At 39.6% G+C, this 21535-nt stretch overlaps 2 protein-coding genes, 1 long non-coding RNA gene and 1 pseudogene across 3 annotated transcripts; 1 reads left to right on the top strand and 3 right to left on the bottom strand.

The window, feature by feature from the left end:
* The window catches only part of LOC140946912 (mitochondrial inner membrane protein Mpv17-like), a 33955-nt pseudogene extending 13884 nt beyond the window's left edge, over positions 1-20071 (top strand).
* On the bottom strand, positions 986-2969 carry LOC140946938 (uncharacterized). The gene is made up of 2 exons (XR_012166889.1): positions 2872-2969; positions 986-1949 (listed from the first exon to the last, which is right to left on the bottom strand). It is a non-coding gene; the product is annotated as an uncharacterized lncRNA (long non-coding RNA).
* Positions 3604-8506, bottom strand: LOC140946555 (uncharacterized). The gene has a single exon (XM_073395683.1). It carries the CDS (start codon positions 8164-8166, stop codon positions 3604-3606), a length of 4563 nt encoding a protein of 1520 aa, XP_073251784.1. The 5' UTR covers positions 8167-8506.
* On the bottom strand, positions 10234-14423 carry LOC140946554 (uncharacterized). The gene is made up of 4 exons (XM_073395682.1): positions 13619-14423; positions 11860-11949; positions 11193-11282; positions 10234-10358 (listed from the first exon to the last, which is right to left on the bottom strand). The coding sequence occupies exons 1-4, from the start codon at positions 14109-14111 to the stop codon at positions 10234-10236; spliced, it is 798 nt and encodes a 265-aa protein (XP_073251783.1). The 5' UTR covers positions 14112-14423.
* Positions 20072-21535: the final 1464 nt, after the last annotated feature.

The following is a 21535-nucleotide window of genomic DNA, read 5'->3' as shown; positions in this document are numbered from 1 at the left end:
GGTACTCTCAAATCTGTTAATACAGACACTGAGGGGGCCAGTACTGTATTTATTAACAGGGTGTCCATATATTATTTTAAGTAGGTTGAAAGAGATAATGTAAGGGTAAGGACTGTCTTTCCCCGGGACAAAGCAAACTGTTTTAATGAGCAGTCTTCATTAACTAGGTGTAATATATATATTTAGCCAAGCCTAAAAGCGGAGCTCCCGATTTCATTACGTAATAATAACTATAATACAATATAGCCTAACTGATACCTGCCAGTTGGTATCAAGTTGTAGTCTACCACGCAACCACATTTGTTAAGCGTTTTGCTGCTTGATGAGTCAAAAATAGCTGCTTGGGAGACTAATCAAAGTCTGATGTTTTCCCCTTGGAAATGGTGTCAAATTTCCCTTTCTTTCTAAAAAATAGATTTATAAATCCTTCGCTTAACACTTTGAATATAAATCTGGAAACCAAATGTTATGTAACTGAGTCAACTACATCACAACAGTTAAATATTTCCTTTATGGTCATGATTATTTAATTGTCATTGCTTCAAGCAGACCTTCCAAGTTATTACATGTAATAATAGTAATAATAATAATAATACTAATAATAATAAGTAATGGTAACAGGACTGAGTGGAGTCCAATTCGGTCTGTAATCATACGAATGATTAACAAAATCGGACGACCGTGTAGCGGGAGTCCGATTTGTTTCATCACGAGTATGATTACAGATCGAATTGGATGACACGAAGTTCTGTTACCAGTTAATCATAACTTTAACAAAATTTGTGATATATAGGGCTCTTTTTAAATCAAAACACAAGAAATTCCAAGATTTTTCGCTAACAATGAAAAAAAAAGCCATTTAAGCGCGTGCGTGATGGCGCGTACTGTCCAATTTAGGCATGACACGTACTGTCCTATTAAACTGTCCTATGAAGGCTGAAATCAGGGCAGTTGAGAACCAATCAGATTTGAGAATTTTGTTATAGTTATGATTATAATAATAATAACAATAATAATAGCTAAAGCAATCTATTTAACAAATCGACCACAATTTTCCATGGTGTACACTCTTAGGGGTGCATGTTTACATGACACTGGGGCAACTTTCGCCCTGACGCAAGTTCACTCTGGTTCCCTCTCATGGCTCTACATTTGTTTACATAATACCACCATGCCGGCACAAGTCACTCCAGCGTCAGTTCACCCCGGTCGTTGCAGCACGGCGAGAATTTCACTCCGGTACAAAATCTCCCAACAGTATCATCTAAATGCGAAACAACCACTTGCTGCGGTGTGAAATCGGTCTGCCGGTGGACTGGAACAGGTAGCGCATGCTTAATGTTTGCAATTTTGAATCACACATATTTTATTCACATGAAGTGTACCCTCAAACAACGAGATATAAAATGACCCAGTTATCATGTAAATGGGATACAAAATCAAAAAGTCATCCTGGTAGGAAATTCGCGCAGGTGCGAGTTTTCTCATGTAAACACGCCCTTATATACCACAGAAATTATGTCATAACAAGTTCAAAACTCAACTGGAACCACGAGTCGCACTGCAAAGTTTTGAACATTTTATGGCATCATTTCTACAGTCTACAAGAGTGTAGACCATGAAAAATTGTGGTCGACTTGTTTTTTACAATAACATTTAATTTTTAATTTCCTGCGACGTTTTTATTGTTGTTTTGCATATTTTTTTCTCTACTTTTGCAGCTTCAAGCACCGACTCACTGTCAGAAATTTCTCCCCATATGTTAAAATTTGGTTCTTTTTTGGGCATGTTGAGGAGTAAAATTATTTTTACAAAAACCAAAAACAAAACAGCCGACACTGCTAGGTTATATCATTTCCATGGTCTATACTCTCATCATCGGACCATATAGCTCTCGACCAATCAGCGTGTGAGGATTAGCTCAGTTATTGTAAAAAATCCATTGGGACCTGTCAGGAAAATATGGGTTTCAGTGAAATGAGAGGTGGTATGAACATGTGTTGGACAGCGTACTTGAAAATGAGGATTACAAGACGCTGTGGGATTTCAGTATACGAGCAGACCATGAAATTGAGGCTAGGAGATTGGATCTATTGGTCATTGACCAAAAAAAAGGAACAACTGCAACATTATAGACGTGGCAATTATGGACAATGAAAGATGGAAGGGTGCGAGCAAAAGAGGATAAGTAAAAAAATACCAAAATCTCACAAGACAAATTTATCAAAAGATGTAAGGTGTAAGGACAATGATGATGCCCATAGTGGTGGGGGCATTGGGGACGATACTGCTGAGGTTAAAAGAAAATCAGAGGACCATAGGTGTGGACACATCCATTCAACTTATTCCAAAATATGCCCTTTAATGTCAGCAAGGGTCCTTAGGAAAGTTTTGGAGATGTAGGCTGAGCAAAAGTAAAGTAAAAGATACTTCTTGATGGTTGTTGGCCGGAGTAGATGAAAACCGTATTTGACACCTTTATGTGAGAGTATTAGCAATAATAATAATAATACTAATAAATTTTATAAATTTCTTGGAAACTGGTCTGCAAATTGGTATTCCGGGATTTGTAGGGAATACTGGCAATATACAGTTAATTAATGGAAGTTCTTGACGCCTTTGTGTCTTAAAAAGTCTTGCTGGAGTAACCTAGATACTCTCTCGAGTAACCTAGCAACTCTCTCGAATGCTAGGATTTCAGAGATTTTGAGATATAATTCGTCTGGTATTGTGAGAATACATTAATTACTATAATTCATTGGCTGCTACATCCACTACGGGTCTTAAATACAGGTCACTTTTGCTGACTGGTCAGAAAACAGGTCACCATGCCTATGAAAGAACACTTATTTATTAACCAGTAACGCCTACCTTTCGAAGCCGAAGATTGATGGCGTAAACTTTTACTTTATACCTCGCACACCGGAATACGAAACACCATATTGAAGGTCCTACCCAAGGGTAAGCATATCTGTCACTAAGGATTTAACCACGCTAAAAGCCGATTACACACTGAATTATTCCAAGCACTTACTTTTTGCCTGACAAAATGGCTCTTTCAGCTTTTGGAGTAATAACCCATTCAACACAAGCCCTTAGCCCAACATCAATTTAAGAGCATGTATATTTGTTAGGCCTCGTCACATAGTAGACCCTTGTCCACACAGGTTGATTAGAGCAACGGCCTGTTCATTTTTTATGCATGGCCACACAGGCCCTCACCCACACAGGCTGATTACAGCATAACAACACTTTTATTTGTTATCCATGGCCACAAAGGCCCTCAGCCACACAGGCTGATTACAGCATAACGGCACTTTTATTTGTTATGCATGGCCACAAAGGCCCTCAGCCACACAGGCTGATTACAGCATAACAGCACTTTTATTTGTTATGCATGGCCACAAAGGCCCTCAGCCACACAGGCTGATTACAGCATAACTGCACTGTTAATTATTGGCAATGCTTGGATATCATTCATTACAACATAGGCATTAGGGCAAACGTCTTGAAGATAAATTATGATTCCAAACAAGACACCACCATGCTAAGGCCTTCATCTCTGAAACAATTATTACATTTGTCGACAGTAGACCACATGTTTCAATGACGATCTTGAGACTGAGCCCACTCTACGAGTCTGAGAAAGGTTTCCTCCCTATACGCTGGTGCTAACACCCTTCTCTGCCGACACTGAGTTGCTAAGACATGCAGTCTCTCAATCTCCACTGCTCTAGCTCTTGTAGTTGGAGTGTCCACAGGTCTGAATCTGTCATTGTTTATCAGTATATCTTCATGAAAAGCAAAATCAGGATCTCTTCCTTCCCCACCTGCCGATTTGGCTCTTGACAATGCCACAAATAGAGCTCCTGGGTTTCTGGCTTCAAAGCCATGGTCCCCAGGGTGAACCACTACATACCTGAATGCTTCTCCGGCGCCCACAGTCATCCCTTGGCATTTGTGGATTGTTGTTCCCCATGCCAGTCGCAATGGAACCTGCAGACGCTTGCATCGGCATGCGCATTCAGTGGAACGACTTACCGGTACAATTGGCACAACTGTCGGATCTTCATTAACGTATGGTGGCCCCCTATATCCTGGAAACCTCACCAGAACTACATCAGGTAGAGGAGCAGGATCATCAGTAGGTCTGCGGCCATCTTTGTACACAATATCTACGACTGTGCCTACTGCCCCATTGTACAAACCCCAATCAGCCTTCAAGTTGACTACCAGCATGACTTTGCTGTCACGGCAAAGATACAGTAGAGGTAACAATCCTCTCGCCTTATTACTGTCGGCCTTCACTGCATGTCTGCCATTGTCAACTGCCTTGATCTTTGCTACTGGGTGGTTTGGCTGTCTGTTACACTCAAGCAGCTTTGTTTTATTACGCTGCCATTCAAGATGGTGCGTGGGAAATACGTACAGACCTTGCTCATCCATCCTAGCAAGGAGTTCTGGGCCATGCGACATGCAGAGATTGTGCCATTGAAACTGTTGTAGCCAATGGATTTGCTGGGGTGTTGTCCTATAATTTCTTAGTGACATTAGCACATCTCTCAGCTGTTGTTCAGATTCATTCTGCCGTATAATCTGAGTAAGCTCAACAGCACTATCAAACATTGTCCAAACCAAGCGACCGTGGTTAGATGGTGCACTACGACAATCTGAGATGTACACAGGGGTGTCACACACAGGAGGAAGCTGAACATCATCTCCCATAAACACCGCCACAGGAATCCCTCCCCATAACTCACCTGCATTGGCTCCTTTGTTGATTGCATAACGTGCATGCTGTTCCATCCAGCCCATTGTTGTGCGTCCAAACATTGATCGTTCATCACCAACCAGAACTTTCAGATTTTCGCACTTTTTCTGAATTTTCTCTAGTAAGGGACCTGTAGGTACAGTCAACTCATTGCAAGACCTTCCACCCGTTGGTACTCCCAGAAAACTGTGAGCTGTACTGCCGTGAACGAGATAGGCAGCATTCCCCGTTGGAGTTATCACCTGTATTGCATCATTGGCTTCAAAAACTTGCCGCACTAACCTCTGGAGACACTTGATGACATATGACTTTCCTGTACCAGCAGTTCCAGAGACTACAAGCCGTAGTGGATGGTAATATTCAGTGTTTTCAACAAAGTTGTACAGGGTGTGTAAAACTAGACTCACTATGGCTTTCTGATTTTCATTTAGAGATAATGGACACACCTGAGGTAAATCAAGGTCTCCACTTTCTGTCTCCTGTTCATCATCTGCTTTAATACTTTCTTGAAGCCATTTTGTTGGGTCTTGTCCTTCAGGAAGAATGATACGGGTACTGCTCCAGTCATAGTCATCCCCACCATCATCATAATCAAAGTCCCTCTCTACACCCTCATATATTTGGTTCTGCCCCGCATATACATCCACCCAGTCTGGTTGTTCTTCTGCTTCGACAGCATCATCTTCCTCATCCTCTTCAAATACTGGTTCTTGTGGGTGGTCTGCATAACGCCGTGCCTTAGCAACTTGGGCCTTCACAAATGTTGGACAGTCATCACTTGCAAAAAAGTCCTTAAAGCGATCAATCCAAGATTGAGCATCCCCCTTCACTTCTTGGATGTCAAACCAGCTTGGCCAGTGTAGCAGGAGCATAGTCCTACAGTAGTCCTCATTCAGTGGCCATGTTGCGTGTGTAGAACCACCACTTACAACAGGGACATTACCGTTCCTCGATGCAAAGTGGTACCAAGAACAGTGCTCATCTCGTGGTCGTGCAAGGTACTTATCCAGTGGGGTGCTGCGAGTTGCAGTTTCACCATCACGTTCAAGTCTCCTTGACCCCGACATTGACAAATAGGTAAATGGACGGCTACATCGCCAAAGTGCTAGGCCACTCAGCTCAAAGGATGCCTCCGGTCCACTGATATCTCGTCTTCCCACGGTCTTTATCAGCATCTTAGCACACATTGACTTACCTGTCACTTGGTCTGCATCAGCTGCATCAACAGCATTTACCATGTCCTTAAAGAGATCAGAAGTTGCACCAGTGGGTTCGCTATCTTTGCAAGCATAACCACACACATAGTCGATTATGGCTATGATATCATCAGTGCTAGGATTGTCTGGAGGGGAATTGGAAAGAATCAAGCTTACATCCCCATTTGCTCTCCACGATTGTAACTGATAACGAGAATGCTGAACCACACGTGGATGGTCACGAGGCATCTCCAGGCGGGGAGCTCCGTTATGATCTTCCACAATTTCCGGATTACTGTGCACTTTTTTCCCTGGGTGGAACTCGCTTCCAAACTCCATCCGACATATACGTTCTCTCGGCTGCAGTCCTTGCTCCGGATGGCGAGGAGTTCTCAAGCAGTAATCAGAGCAACTGTGGAGTCCAACCCTGTTTACTAAAAGCAAATGATCCTCCAGTATTGCATCTTGTGTTGCTGCGATCTGCATTAGCATCTTCACTAAGGGATCTCTGTCATCTGATATGGGCTCAGCCGTTCCCTCAGGTGGTGGCCAGAGGTCTTTTCTTGGCTGCCCTTCTTCGTCATTGCCAGCTGGATGTAATGCTGTCATGGCAAAGGTTTCATCTGCCCACTGACTAAGTCTAGCTGCATACTCTTCCTCTTCACAACCATCTTCACGAACTTCATGCAATAGCTGATGTGGTTGCCTGTCTTCCCTCCAGCTGAGTTGGTGCCAATGAATTTGACCACGGGACTTGGCAAACTCATAGCGGTACCAATAATCAGAGACACCAAATACCGGCTTCAGTATCTTCTCATGGTAAGCCTGGGTACGCAGGTCAAAGTAACTCACCACTACATGAGTATTTTCTTGTACTGCCTTGAAGCGGGCATTGCTATCTTCAGCAAGGTTGACTTCTTCGCCTTTCGTCTGCAAGATGTACTCTTCCAGTAGCCTTCTAAGAGGAGGAAAGTAAAACTCGGCACAGCTTCCAGTCATGAAAAATGAAGGCAACCCACGCTTCTCATTGACCATGAACTCCACAAGGGCACGAAGCTCTCTGCGTCTCTGGTGCCAGTACTGAGCTGTACCACGCAGATTTGCGCCAAAATACAACAACTTGTCGGTAAAAGTGTCACCTCTCGCAAGTCGCTCTTGCAGGTCTGCAACAGTTATGTGTGGGTCACCAAGTTGCTGATCAACAAAGAACCGACTCTGCTCCAGGGCACGCTTCCTCATGATCATATTGTGGACAACAAACTTCCACACCTTATGCCTCGCAAACCTTCCGTCTTGGTACCACAGCAGGTGCTCTGCCCAGTTATGCAGTGAAGGAGATGTCACTGGCCGGTTTATGTGGAAATCACCCTTTCCATGGGGAAACAAGCAAGGAAATGCCATCGTAAAAAAGTAGGGAGTGGTAAACTCTGATGCTGGTGTTGTACCCGTGGTCGGCCAAGGGATCACTGGTCGTTGCACATTTCCTTGTGCTTCTTCAGCTTCACTTTCCCGAGATTCAGAAACAACTTCATTTATGGCTGCTTCTACTTGTGCTTGCACATTCACTCCAGGCTCAGGAAGAATAATTCCAGAGACTGTTGAGTCATCAGTGCTGTCTGTTTCCCCAACATCCAATTGTTGTGGTGCAGGGCCTTGGTCATCAATGCGTTCTGTTTCAGAGAACTCAACAGTCCTCAAATTCGGCAACTCACCATCTTCTGGTAAATTCTCTATGCGAGCACCATCAATAACAACATCACCATAAGCAGGATTGTTGTCCTTGAGCCAACGAAGGGCTCCTTCAACACGGTGTCTTCTAACCCTGAAGTCCTTATGGGTATCATCTTTTCCTTGTCTTCTCACGCGTATGATATCCACCTCTGCTGGTAGGCGTGGAAGAATAGTGGCTGGTTCTTGCACAGCCTGTGGGAAAGCAATGCAATGTCCCTTTGAGGCAATACCTCCATGCTTCAGTAGGTGTACATGCACAGTAGGTGCTAGCCTGGCTATCAGCATCTGTTCAGCATCTGACATGTTAGACAAAATCTCAGGAACAGCCATTGGATCCATGTTATTCTCACCAGACCAAACTTTTGGCACCTTCTTATCTCTTCTGCAGCGAGTACACATGTTTCTCGTGCCCTTGCACTCCAATCGCCTTTCCTTGCAGACCTCACAAAAAAAGAATGCATAAGTCATCTGCTCCACCTCAAATGCACGAATAGCACTGTATGCATTATCTTCTTGCTGACTAGACCCTGCAGGTGGAGGAGGTGGTAGATCTCCAACGGCTTCACGCAACCTTTTCTCTTGTTCTGATATTCTTCTTTGGTTTCGCCGCTGTCTTTTTCTCCTGTCATCCTCCGTTTCCACTTCACCAGGCTTTGCAAACTCATAGTCCACACCAACTGCCCTTGCTCTAGCAATAAGGCGGTCATCTTCTAGGTGGCTACTATTATTTACTTCTGGAAGAGGTTGCTGTGTTTCCTGCACGTTGCTTGCTTCCTCGATTGGGGCATTTTCTACTACAAGGGTGTCCCTTTCCATCTCTTCTCCTAGTAAATGAATTATCTTTATTTACCAACTACACAATATAAGCTTAGTGGCACTAGTGGACTCTATTTTTAGCATGCCTGAGGGATAAGTGAAGTTGTTTGGGGTATTCAATTACAGGAGAAGAATTAATAGAATTGTGACTCTTGGGCTATGCAGGCTACAGCCTGCCTACCTAATGGTGCTTGTGTTACTGATTTCAGAACCTGATTTCAAAAAGGAAATACACAGTATTTTTCCAAACCTTAGATAAAAGAACAAGGTTTGAAAATCGTTTTCTAAGTGGTGATAACTACTGACTGAGATTTCATAAATCAGTCATCAGTCTTTTGATGTAATGTATAGATCTTGACTATCACATGCTTTACTAACATTATCTCATTTTATAAAGAAAACTGCTACAAATTGTACTTGTAGAAAGGACCTTCATGCTGTGCTACAACTATTTTGAACCTATTCTCACCATGGAGCTATCCTTAAGTGGTTGTACTTTTGTCCGCATGTCCGCTCCCTTATTTGCAAGGATCTTATACAGGCATTTGTTTTCATGATTCACTACAAATATTGTTATCATTTGTTTCCCCTTTTCTTCTTCATTTATATTCCACAAAATACTTAACCCCATTCACACCAAAGCTTAAACAAAGTTAAAATTGTTTGCTTTATAATAGCTGCTTACTGACTAAGTTTCTTGCAAATTACCAGAATGGTTGAAGGTCATTATTTTGAATCCTGTGTGAGAATCTGAGGTCCAATTTTCTGTGTCTGTTTTTCATTTTAATACATGTTTAGTTGGTGTGAATGGGTAGCGTGTGAATTGGGCATGAGTGTTTGCATAAGTAGTCACTCGCCTTTGAGTTCAATTTCCATTTTTCAAAAAATATCAAAACTGAATGAGCCTTAAATTAAAGGGCAAATGCAATTTGAGCTTTTTGAAAAACACATGAGTGCAAATAAATTCCACATTGAGTGAGAAAAGTCATATGATTACTTTTTAATAATATACATGAAATAATTTACATGTACTTTCCTGCCTGCCTTTGTATGCTTTAATTTTGCAACACATACTTAGTTGTTTCGCATTTATTTTAGCATCTCAAAATCAAGGAACTGAATTGTTTGTCCTTAGTTATGGACAGGTGTATCCTTAACTCTTTCAATGCGTGTCCATAGCTGTCATAATAATTAATTTTCAGACCATTTTGGGCACATAGTTGCCCACTTGTTTGTTTATATTACTCATGAGTCTTGATGTAGAAGGACTCCACTAAGCAGTTTGTTGGGTTTGGCATCCTAGAAACTCTCAATTTTCTCTGAAAATCCTTTCTCTTTGTACAATAGCTTCAAACATCAAATCAATATATGGTCCTGTTTACAACGTTTATATTTGATTTTTGTTTTCAATTGTTCAATAGTACTTTGTCATAACAGAACTAAATTTTGCTTTGTATGCCAGCTATTTTTCCACTCGTCAAGTTACCTACCTGGCTTCCCACGGGGTGACCAGCAGATTGTGGTACCTGATTGGTTCTGATATATTTCTATTGTTTATTAGCTAATCACATTTTTTCATTCTCTGAGAACATATTTTTTTATTCTTATTTGCATAATTTTTCCTCATTTTTGCACTGTGTTTACTAAAATTTGCACTGCTCTAAGACAATCACTTTCAACAAATTGTTCCATGTATATTATTATCTTTCATAATAAATATCATCTTCTGTAATCAATAATTATTATATCAGTAGCTGCTGAATGACCTTGCTCTTGTTCACCTGGCAGAGAGCTTTCCATGCTACATTCAAGTTGGAGGACTTCACTTTCATGTTCTTCTATGGCTAAGAAGATAAGATATAATCTTAATAAATTGGGCAAGCAGATTGTGACACCTGAGGCTGATTGGTTCTTATACATTTCTATTGTTCAGTGTTATCCAGAAGTTTTAGAGTAGCCAGCTCCCAAAGCAAAGAAACTGGTGCCTGACACCAAGCACTGATAAAGCGAGAGTACTGTATCTAAGGGAGGGGTTTGGGGACATTAAGCCCAGAGATCTGAGAAGTTTTGCTCGTGATTTATAAGCTTTTCCAGAGTTCTCCCAAGAACCAAGTGAGTTATCATGCTGGTAAATCCATAGAAAATGTGGTCTTTTACTTTTATAAAATAACTTTAAAGCATGTTTCAGTTTACTATGAGATTACCAGCACAATAAACTATTGGTTTTTAACCAATCAGAATGCATGTACTGTCTTAGATATTTTACAATTAAAAATATTATCTGGCAATGTCTCATCAAAAATCATTCAGTAAATATATCGATAACACCATTAGCAAAAGAGCTTTTTGTACGACAAGTTATTGTTTTTGTTTCTTTTAGGACCTTCTGAAAAATTCAAGATAAAAGGTACAGACAGTTTTTTTTACTGTTTTGAGTCATAAGAGTAGGCAGCAAAACCACCAGTCGCCTGCGCTTCTGGAGAACACTGATTGTTCACAGGTTTTCATTCTCTGAGAAATTTGCACTTTATTTCCTTATTTTTGCATTATGTTTCCTTGTCTTTTTACTGTGTTTACTAAAAACTGCACTGCTCTAAGCCAATCTCATTCAAGAAATTTTTCCATGTATATTATTAAGTTTTATAATAAATACCATCTACCATGAACTATATCAGTACCTGCTGATTGACTTTGCTCTTGTTCACCAAGCAGAGAGCATTCCATGCTACATTCAACCTGGAGGACCTGACTTTCATGTTCTTCCATGGCTACGAAGATAAGCAAGCAGATTGTGACACCTGAGGCTCATTGGTTCTTATATATTTCTATTGTTCAGTGTTCTCCAGAAGTTTTAGAGTAGCCAGCTCGAAAGCTACTAGGCAAAAGATTATGGTGATAACAATACATAAAAGTAGTGACAGAAAATGAATTAATACTAAATATGTCAAGGACTTTAAGCTGGCTAAACAAAGGGGCGGTATTTGCTAGATAGTGAGCTTTTGTTATGAGCCGCACTAGACGCTTTTGCAAAAGGTAAATACAGTTTAGGCTGGAACAGTAGGTGGAGGACCAGGCGACATTACAGTATGTTAAGAAAGGATATACAAAAGGTGACAATGATCTTGAAAACATTTTAAAATGACATCGTAGAAAACCTTTTTTGCAGTTGTTGTGTTACAATTTGACGATAGTTGTTACGTAGATGCGAAAAAACATCCCTTAGCCTCGTTTTCAACTCGCAATTCCACACTGAATACCTCTCTTCGTTAACCAATCAGAATGCGTGATTTTACTCAATTATGCAATTCTATAATAAATACCATCTACCAAGAACTATATCAGTACCTGCTGAGTGACTTTGCTCTTGTTCACCAAGCAGAGAGCATTCCATGCTACATTCAACCTGGAGGACCTGACTTTCATGTTCTTCCATGGCTAAGAAGATAAGATAAAATCTTTAGTTGGGCAAGAATTTTCCCTCACCCCTACATACACCTATTGTTCAAAGAAAACATGTCAGAACAATACTGAGCCAAAAGTTGTAATTTCTGGTTTAACTCTAATGGGGAATTGTTTTTAAGAAAAAAAGAGCTGAGCTTGACAATATTCCTGGAAATATTATTTACTACACTGTACCCTCCAATGAATGAACAACTTGATAACCACCCTCAAAACTGGTTTATATTATTTCCCCATCTCTCAACACAAGGAGTTTTTGAGCATTTATGATCACATAATTTTTGTCTTAATTTGGCTATTACTGCAAAGTACAATGTCTTCAATACAGTAAAAACCTAGCTGTGACTAAGAACCTGGTTTTTAGGAACCTGTTAGGCTAAACTTGCCAGTTATAATTAGGCCCCCTCTATACAAGAACCTGTTTAGCCCAATATTTGACACACATCTTTATTTTCTCAAATCTATAAAAAAAATTCTATACACCTGGAAAATATTCAGGTGAACCTCTTTGGGAAACATAATCTGCAATTTTTTTTTCTTTCAGAAAATAAGAACCTTTTCATTTTAGAAAAATAGACAAATTTTTTGCCAATAACTATTTTTTTAAGAACGTACCTGTTAATGCAATGGGAAAATCCAGGTTCTTACCTACGAGTTTTTACTGTCTTTTGACCGGTCCGAGCAAAAATTTGTTTGGCAGGTAATAATTTATTTTGACCGGTTAGTAACTAGACATGACCGAGCTAAAATTTGTTTGGCAGGTAATAATTTATTTTGACCGGTTAGTAACTAGACATGACCGAGCTTAAATTTGTTTGGCCTGTCAACATTCAAAAATAATTTCTAACCCTGGCTGCCCTCCTTATTTACATAGATCTCCATACACATTCTTAAACACTCGAAGATAGGTATCTACAAAATGGAAAAGCCTAGATTTATAGTAAAATAATAAAAGTTATTTCAATTACAAGACGGAGAATAGATCCTTCAAATTCTGTTTACCCTGAATAAAACAAATAGAGGTAAGCTCGAACAATCTGCACCAAAACGCTCTTTCAACAAACATTGAAAATCTTCAAATTCAAGGTGCTCTCTGCTCTCTTTTCAAAAAACATAACAACGCTTTCACAGACCGTATAATTTACAATCCTCTAACACTGAATCATTTTAACTTGTCACAGAGGCCAGAGTCGCCTCCAGAGTCGCCTAAAATTTACATAAGGAGTTATCATTCATTCAGCGATGCATCGGACACATGGCAATGGTTATAATTTTCGATAAAATTTCATTAATACAATTTAAGATTACCTTATTTTCCGCGCCAGAGACAACGAAAATACACCAAGGAGCACGAATTATAAGGTTACTCTATAATTTTATCTTGGACGCGACTGTCTTGTTAAAGTGAAATTTCAATCACATCGTTTCTCTTCAATGAAGAGGACACAGGTCAACTTCAATGGATGATAAAGGTATCAACTCTAGACTGCGTGACAACAAATGACGTGTGGTGATTGGTCCAAAAAAACTGATGCAATTTATACAAAGAGGTTATTGATTAACAAACAAAACAAAAGCTACCTCTGTTTTCGTAAAATCCCCGATTCATATAACAGAAAGCTAACCTCGGCAAAAATTAGCTCACCTTCTCCTCCCTCTTGTTCGTTTTCGTTTACACGACGCCTGTTTTTCCTTGCTGTCTCTCGCTCCCTTCTTCGCCGCTCGTCGCTTATTAGGCGTCTATTTTCTCTTGCTCTCTCTCGTTCATTCTCCAGTTGCTCTTCAGTGAAATTTTGTCGCCTTTCCCTTTCTCTTTCTTGCGCTTTTCCCCGTTGTTCGTCAGTAAAATTTTGCCTCCTTTCTCTGTTTCTCTCTTGCTCTCTCTCGCGTTGCTCCTCAGTAAAATGTTTCCTCCTTTCTCTGTCCCTTTCCTGTTCTCTCTCCCGTTGCTCATCAGTAAAATTGCGCCTCCTTTCTCTGTTTCTTTCTTGCTCCCTCTCCCGTTGCTCGTCAGAGCAGTTTCGCCTCCTTTCTCTAGCTCTCTGCCGCTCTCTCTCTCGTTGAGCTTGGCTTGCTTGCCGCCTACTTTCTCGTTTTCTCTGCCTCTCTTTATCTCTATACTCCAAACTAGAGGGCATAATAAATAAATAATGTAGAAAATACGGATGTATAAAAGACGTCAACCGTCACGAAAAATTTCTTTTTGTTCTGAGTTGACTTTCCTTAACTTCTAAGTTGTTTATGCTTCACAAAACGCGGGTTGCCATTCGTTTTCGCGCCAAAAAACCCTTACCACAGACTACCCGAAATTTTGCGTTGGTATGCCTGTGGTGCGGACGGACGGTCGGGCGGTCGGTGTACGGTCACGTGATTACCAAATTTTCTCGGATGGGTAGTTTACCACATTTTGTTACCCATGGTGCTCCGCTGCGCGCTTCGCGCGCTAGAGCTCCGCTACAAAAAACGGGGTTTGACTGCATGTATATAAGGGGATGATGCTCTTGGCTGAAAGATTGTCTTTATTTTCACAGTTGCACTATATACCTATAGAGTATAGCTATAGAGTGCAGTTCGGAAACAACCATCCAAAAATGTGCATGCGGCAAAATGCTTAATGCTTATGTGCAATTTGTGCATACGCGTCTGCGTTTGAGTGTATGCACCTTACATAAATTTTATCTTCCAACAGCATGACTCAAACATTTGAACAAGCATCTGTAAATGACTCTTCAGCTAAATGTTTTCACATCTGTGATAAGTTCAAGCATCTTTTTCTTTAAAACTGAAGAAGAGTGTATGTATATTGGAAAGTAAACCAATTTCTCCAGCTGGTCTGATCACAAGAAATGCTGATGTCATAAATTTATAAAGCACAATTAAGTGTCAGTCATTTGGCTATGGTGAAGTTAGCTAGGAACCTTGGCTGTGTCACTTTGACTTATAAACATTCACAGAAAATATTTCCCAAAGAGTGGATAGAGCTAGCTATGTTAATATTTAATAGGAAGATTTAAACTTTCCATCATGGATACCCAACATTTTACATCTTTGACAAAACATGAGTGTATAAACAATAATTGTTGACGTGGATTAAGTTGACTATGCATGTAAATTATTTACAGGCAAGTTTAAGTTCGTGTCAGAGTCAAAATAGAATGTGTAAGATATTTCATTTCAAAATACTTGCCTCTTAATCAATAGTTGTCTCTGCTAGTGTGGTTTTGTGTCTGCTCCTTGTAAAATCAAGATCTACATGTATAATTATATAACTTTAGTATATACACACTCAGTGATCTTGGTAATTCAAGCAATCTGATTGGTTAGCTATCTCGGACTATGACGTTATATTCACCGCGCTAGGCGGTGAATATAAAGCCGAGCAAAGTCGCTGTCGTGAACTGGGTGTTTTGCCAAAGTTTCAAAGTAAAACCTGTTTGAAAATACACGAATATCCAAGTGCTGATGACTTTGAAGGCAAGAAAAGACTTCATGGTGTTTAAACAGCGTGATTTATTGTGAAGTGGTTTACTTTAGCTGACTTTTTGTACGCTCGAAGCTATGTTTACCACTACAGAGGAAAACGAGGTCGCTTTGTCACTGTTTTGTGATTTCGGGATTTTCTCGCAAGACCAATTTTGCCTATAAATAGAGGTTAATTTATGGAGAAGAGAGGAAGGCAAATATTTTCGAAAATTGTACGTGCCAGCAAGTTAACAAGGCAAAGAACTTTGGAGATAAACAACGCTTACCTTGATCGCAGCCGCTGTTGACAGCATTTGCAAGAAGCGACGAAGAAAACTTTCTCATTCACGGTGAGTTGACAGGACAAATAAAGCTCTAGATACTTTTCTTCTCAGAATTGGGTAGTAATTTAAATTTTCGGCGTTTTCTTTTAAACCGTTGATGCTAAAGCTTACAAAACTCGATACAAAAGGATTAAAACTATCATTTGCCATGTTTGAAGATACTGTAAAGATCTAACTTTTGCGCATCCACTGTTTACGGCTTCGTGTTCGCGCATGAATTTTCACCCGTCAATCAAACTAATGGTTTTTTAATGGTTTCCTTTCTGATTCTGTTGAGATCACTTCGTGTGAATATACTAAAACAATTATTCACCTCAGGCTCAGTTAATATTGTTGAATAATCCCCTCGACTTCGTCTCGGGGATTATTCAACAATATTAACTTCGCCTTCGGCGAATAATTGTTAAATAATAATAGGGACAAAAGTGCAGGGCATCTCCAGAAATGGAATTTCTTTGCAACGTAGTGTTTTATTTATTTTTATTTATTTTGATTGCTTGACTGACAAGCACTAGAAAAAAAGTGTAAACAACTTCATGCTTATAATTTATCTACAAATTTTTGTAATTATTAACACTTATAATAATTAACTAATTCATTCTTAGGTTTCACAGTATCCTTTTTATAATTTACTGCAGTTTAATCATACTGTACAAGTATCTTTCTTTTGTTGTTTATTGTTGCTCATAAAATAGTAAGATTTTTGTTACAAACACAGAGATTTTGTTATCTCTGCATCCCGCGTCCCTGACGCATAAAAATCTCCAAAGATGCAAAATAAAATCAAAGATCGGTTGATCGATCTGAAGATGTGTTCTTGTAGAATATCCTGTTCATGCGATTTCTGTGGAAGGTATTATGGCTTTTGTTAAACTAGGCTTATTTCATTTAGCCTTTGTTGTGCATTAAAATAGAAGGACTCTAAATAAATTTCAGTATACTGTACATGTAATACAGAGTTTTGGAGTCTGTCTTCAGAATAACTGTCTGCAGATTTTAACATAAAGGCAGAAGCATTTTCAATAAATTTACGACTCATTGTTTTTTGAAGTGGGACTTATTGGTACTGGCATGGACTGGGACTCATGATTTTTCACAAGATGAGTCCCAGGACTCACCATACCTATTTGTAGCAAAATCACTACAAACAATTTGAGAGCAATTTTCTACAAAGGACTTTCCGATTGTACCGTAGTTTCTTAGTGAGATTCTCATAACAGAAAGATTAAAGGAGCTAGGCTACACTATTTGCTAACTAAATTGTTAAAACCTAAAACATGTTTTTGCATCAATTGAATTCCAAAAAAAATGGTCCAGTTTTGTTATGCGAGACTATATTGATTAGTTTATCCTGTTGTCTAGCTACGAATGGCAAGGATGGATGTGTATTAAAACTTGAAAAAGCTGGGCCAACTTTTTCAAGTTTTAATGTTATATGCCTGCAAAAATTATCATAAAAGCTCATAAAAGTTATATTATGGTTTAAATTAGTGCTCCCTGATGAAAATTTTGTTTGGATTTCTTCTTTAAAGTTCTAAAGAAGCATTTGATGTATGGGTAAAGGAACTAAGTTCTGACGTAGCACAAAATAATTAACTTACAGTCTATACCACAATATCCTGATGACAAAAATGCATATTCTGGTACTTGAACCAGAAAACAAGCTTGATCTGATAAATTATTGAGAATGCTATAGTTTTGGGGTTGAACTTGGGTCTAACTATTATGGGATCGAGACTTTGAGCTGCCATTGTAACATGCAGAACCAATGAAAGTTGAGCATTTCAGCCTCCTATAAGATCATTAAGTTTAAGCACTTGCCTCAATGGTAGCCAACTAAGTTGCCAATGTACTGAGTGTAACCTAGGGAAGAGTATCAATTCTACCCTGGGACTGGGGGTTGGGGAACTTTCCTCACATCACTGCAGCTTGCATTCAGGGGGCTTGATGGGAATCCTTCCCCTTACACATTTACTTCTGTGAACTCTGATGCCATCTCCTCTTAGTACATTTGTATCCCAGATGTATGCAAGTTACAGCTAGAGTCTGCTTAAACTTGATGATCTTATGGAATAATAGGAGACTGTATAGTCTAATGTGAATTAACTTGCATGTACAGGGTGCAAGGAAAGTAAGTTTTACAGCTTTCCATTAGTTTGGCCTATAGCATGCACTATCCCACTCAGCAAAGGTCATTTCAACTAGCCCCAAATACTTTTTGGTGAGCTGCATTGATTACACAGTTCTTGGACTGTAATTTGAATTCCTCAAAAAACTGCACTAGTACATCAGTCAAGTTAAGAATGAAATTCAGTAGCCCAATAGCAAAATCCACTAGCCCTGGGCTATTGGACACTACTTTCTTTTTGCATGCTGCTTGTACTGTACCATGTTCATGGAGTGCATAATGTTATAGCAGCTATTGTCTGAATGGTAATAATTTCTGTTATTCACTACACTTTCATGTCAAATCTTATGCTAATCCACCTCTTCCCCATTTTTTTTGTCTCTCCATTCAGGTAGAATGTGGCTGGACCAAACTGTGCATGAGCAACTTGAAAGAAGGTAAATAGGTGATTATCTAATGTGTTTATGTACAGTGTAAAAATACAGAGGAAGTGGCAATTGACTGGGTTGATGAAGCTGTATGCCACCAAGGCCTTATAAAACTGTTCATTTCGCTACTCTATTTTAGACAAGAGATCCCCCAACCCCTTACTCTGTTCAGAGCCACATACTCATGCATTTAGGCATTGCATCCCCTTCTCACACACATGTACACTGCACTCTCCTAAAGTTTACACCCTGTTCAAGGCAACACACTGTTTGAGAGGCCAAATAGCCAAATTATGTCTGTTTAAGACTCTAAACCCCCAAAACCAAACCCTGTTCAGTGGTGATACCCATTATTAGGCCAAATAAGGGAGCACTTCCCCTTGGGCTGCAATTAGACAGACGAGTGTAACTCTTCATTGCTTTTTTTCCGTTAGGTGTCCTTGTTTCTGCCAGAGATGTCATCACCCAGCAATTTGCTGAGCGAAGTGGCACAAATCATGACAGCTCGTATGGGAGTGGTTGGACTAGTTATTGGCCCTGTGCTAAGATCATGATATCTTACACTGGAAAGGATTGTCCCTGGGGCTGTAAAAACTGCTGGCTTTAAAAAGATGCTGCTGGATCAGAGTCTCTTTGCTCCTCTTATGATATGCTTCTTTTTCATTGTGTGAGAGACACTTGCTTGAAAACGACCACAGGAAATTAATGAGATGCTTCGGAATGCTACATACAGACACTCATGATCACAGATTACAAGATCTTGCTCCTTGCACAGACTCTGAATTTTACGTTTGTTCCCATTCAGCACCGTGTTTATTTTGTCCAAATTGTAGCAATATTTTGGAATGCATACCTGTCATGGATGGCTAACTAGCCATAACCTGATGCTGCAGCCTTAACTGTCAAGGACCCTTTGGAGCTGGTGCAGTGATGTGACTCACAGCACCTTCTGTATGGTTAGTTGATTCAGTAGAGCTGGTCAACCAGAAGTTTATCTTTTAACTATAACGTCAATATTTCCAATGCAATTACACTGTAAATACTAATATTGTTGTGATAATAATTTACTATATAAAATTATTTACAATTCAACGACACAAGTTATACAAAAGTGGTGTTTGAAATATTGGAATCACATTCTCATCAGACATTGATTGAGGTTGAGGATAAAAATTCACATCTACAGACAATCCTTCAACTAATTCAGTTCTATTCAAAAAAAAAAATTATAGTGTAGATATCATTCACTACTTTGGTCCTAATTTGAAGTCACAAGAGACAAAAAATATAGTCTGTCACAATGCCCAAATATGAACAAGGTCAAATTTCAGCTTCTGATTATTTATTACTGCATGCTGCTGTTACCATTGCTTATTTATTTTCTTCAGGCATATAATATTTTACATGGGCTGGGTGGGAATGATGCTATTATGTATAAAGACTGAAGCAGCAAGCCTTTGGTAATTTATTCTGAATTGCATGAGCCGTAAATTCTGAGAAACTAAACGTAAACTAAAGCAAATCAATTTTTAAATAATACGTGGTTTAAATTTTACAAACTTGTTTTATCAGTTGATTATCACACACTGGACATTTTATTTTGAGAACTCTACAGGCAAGGAATAATAAATTATTAGAAGGCTGTTTTGAAAACATTGTTGGAATGTCATTGTGTCGGAAGGAACAAACCAATCAGGTGCAGTGTGGGAAAAATAAAATACAATCAACAATGGTGATTAGTTTGTGGTTTTGTGACTAGTTCAGGGGAATTATAATCATTGGTTCCAACACATGCTGCTGAAAATTGTTAGGTGCAGTTCATGGCCAGGTGTTCTAAATTTAACAGTAAAGATATTTTTGCTGTGAAACAAATCACTCTGTGACAATAATATTAGGGGTCTTACTAGTTGGGGGGAGAGGGGTGTAACCCCTTTAAACACCAATAGCAACAAACAAATTTTCCAGATTGACCTCCATACATTTTCTTAGAGAATAATTTGTTGAAAGATCAAAACATTTCCTTGATTGTGATCTTTTTGATAATTATTTTCCTTTTGACGATGTTGTTAGGAGAAAATCGTTGTTGATCACTCAAAGGGCGGGGAGTGAGGGCTTATCAGAGAGGTTACACTAGGGGAGAAGGGGTGGCTTATAAATCAGGTGGGACCCCGAGTCCCACCTGATCTGTACTCTACCCAGGAGGGTCACCCCTCCTGATTCCCCTTAGTTCGATAGGGAATATGAGCCTCACCACCGGAGACTGTTCTCAGGACTTCTGTCCAGGGTGGCTACCCCTGGTACCACTCGATCTTGTGTTCCTCCCGGAAGGACTTCTCTCCTGGTCCCCTTACCCCTAGATTTCTAGTGCGACCGGAAAACCGTGAACAATTGAAATATTTTAGGAATGTTTATCGTGTTATGACCAATCACAGCAAAGATCAGCACACACGAACTAAGCCACAAAACCAGAAACTAATCAGCGTTCTTAGTTTTCTCACGCCTGATTGGCTTTTTTCTTGCAACACAATAGCATTCCAGAAATATTACTGTTGTTCACAGTTTTCCCGGTTTGACTGTAAACGCTTCCCTGCCACCAGAATTTTGCCGATTTCTTTCTTGTGTGTTTTCTGTTCGATTCGCTATCTGGCGAAGAACCTTTATGCAAAACCACTGCCGATTGGAAGAGTTTATTAATACAGTTAATTCCAAGCGTGCCCATTCCCCTCCCCCTGGCATTTGTTGGGCATTTGTCATTTTGTTTTGGAAAAGCGGCAAATGCCCCGCATTGGGGCCGGGCGTTCATACAAATACCGCACGGTGAGCTTAAAACAATGGAGTGCAAACGCCCCACCCCGGGACAACACCAAAATTACATTCTCCAGTAAATAAACTGCAGAATACCACATTTGTGGGAAATCTGTAATTATCTGATCAAACTCGCAGGTGAAGCACCCTACGCAAATTGCCCCTAGCCGCCAGTTAGAATTATTGCAAAAAAGATCACATTGATCTGATTAATTAATCTCAATGAAAGAACTATAAATTAAAATGTTAATAATACCATGTTTTCGAAGATGTTTAATACAGTGAATGATTAACAAACAACCGACGCGCTTTACATGAGCATTTCCTCTTCGCGATGGAACCCTTGAATTGTCGCATTAATCAGAGATCGTACAATACAGCAACTGAGTTTCAAC

Source organism: Porites lutea, chromosome 8 (genome assembly GCF_958299795.1).
Source record: "Porites lutea chromosome 8, jaPorLute2.1, whole genome shotgun sequence".
Lineage (NCBI taxonomy): Eukaryota > Metazoa > Cnidaria > Anthozoa > Scleractinia > Poritidae > Porites > Porites lutea.
This window is presented reverse-complemented; position numbering and strand designations above follow the sequence as displayed.

Excerpts from the sequence above, each read along its gene's own strand:
- LOC140946555 (XM_073395683.1), bottom strand. The coding sequence starts at position 8,166 with ATGACTTATGCATTCTTTTTTTGTGAGGTCTGCAAGGAAAGGCGATTG.
- LOC140946554 (XM_073395682.1), bottom strand. The coding sequence starts at position 14,111 with ATGCCCTCTAGTTTGGAGTATAGAGATAAAGAGAGGCAGAGAAAACGA. Across the intron at positions 11,283-11,859 it reads AGAGCAAAGTCACTCAGCAG|CCATGGAAGAACATGAAAGT; the intron begins GTACTGATATAG and ends TTATCTTCGTAG. Across the intron at positions 10,359-11,192 it reads AGAGCAAAGTCAATCAGCAG|CCATAGAAGAACATGAAAGT; the intron begins GTACTGATATAG and ends TTATCTTCTTAG.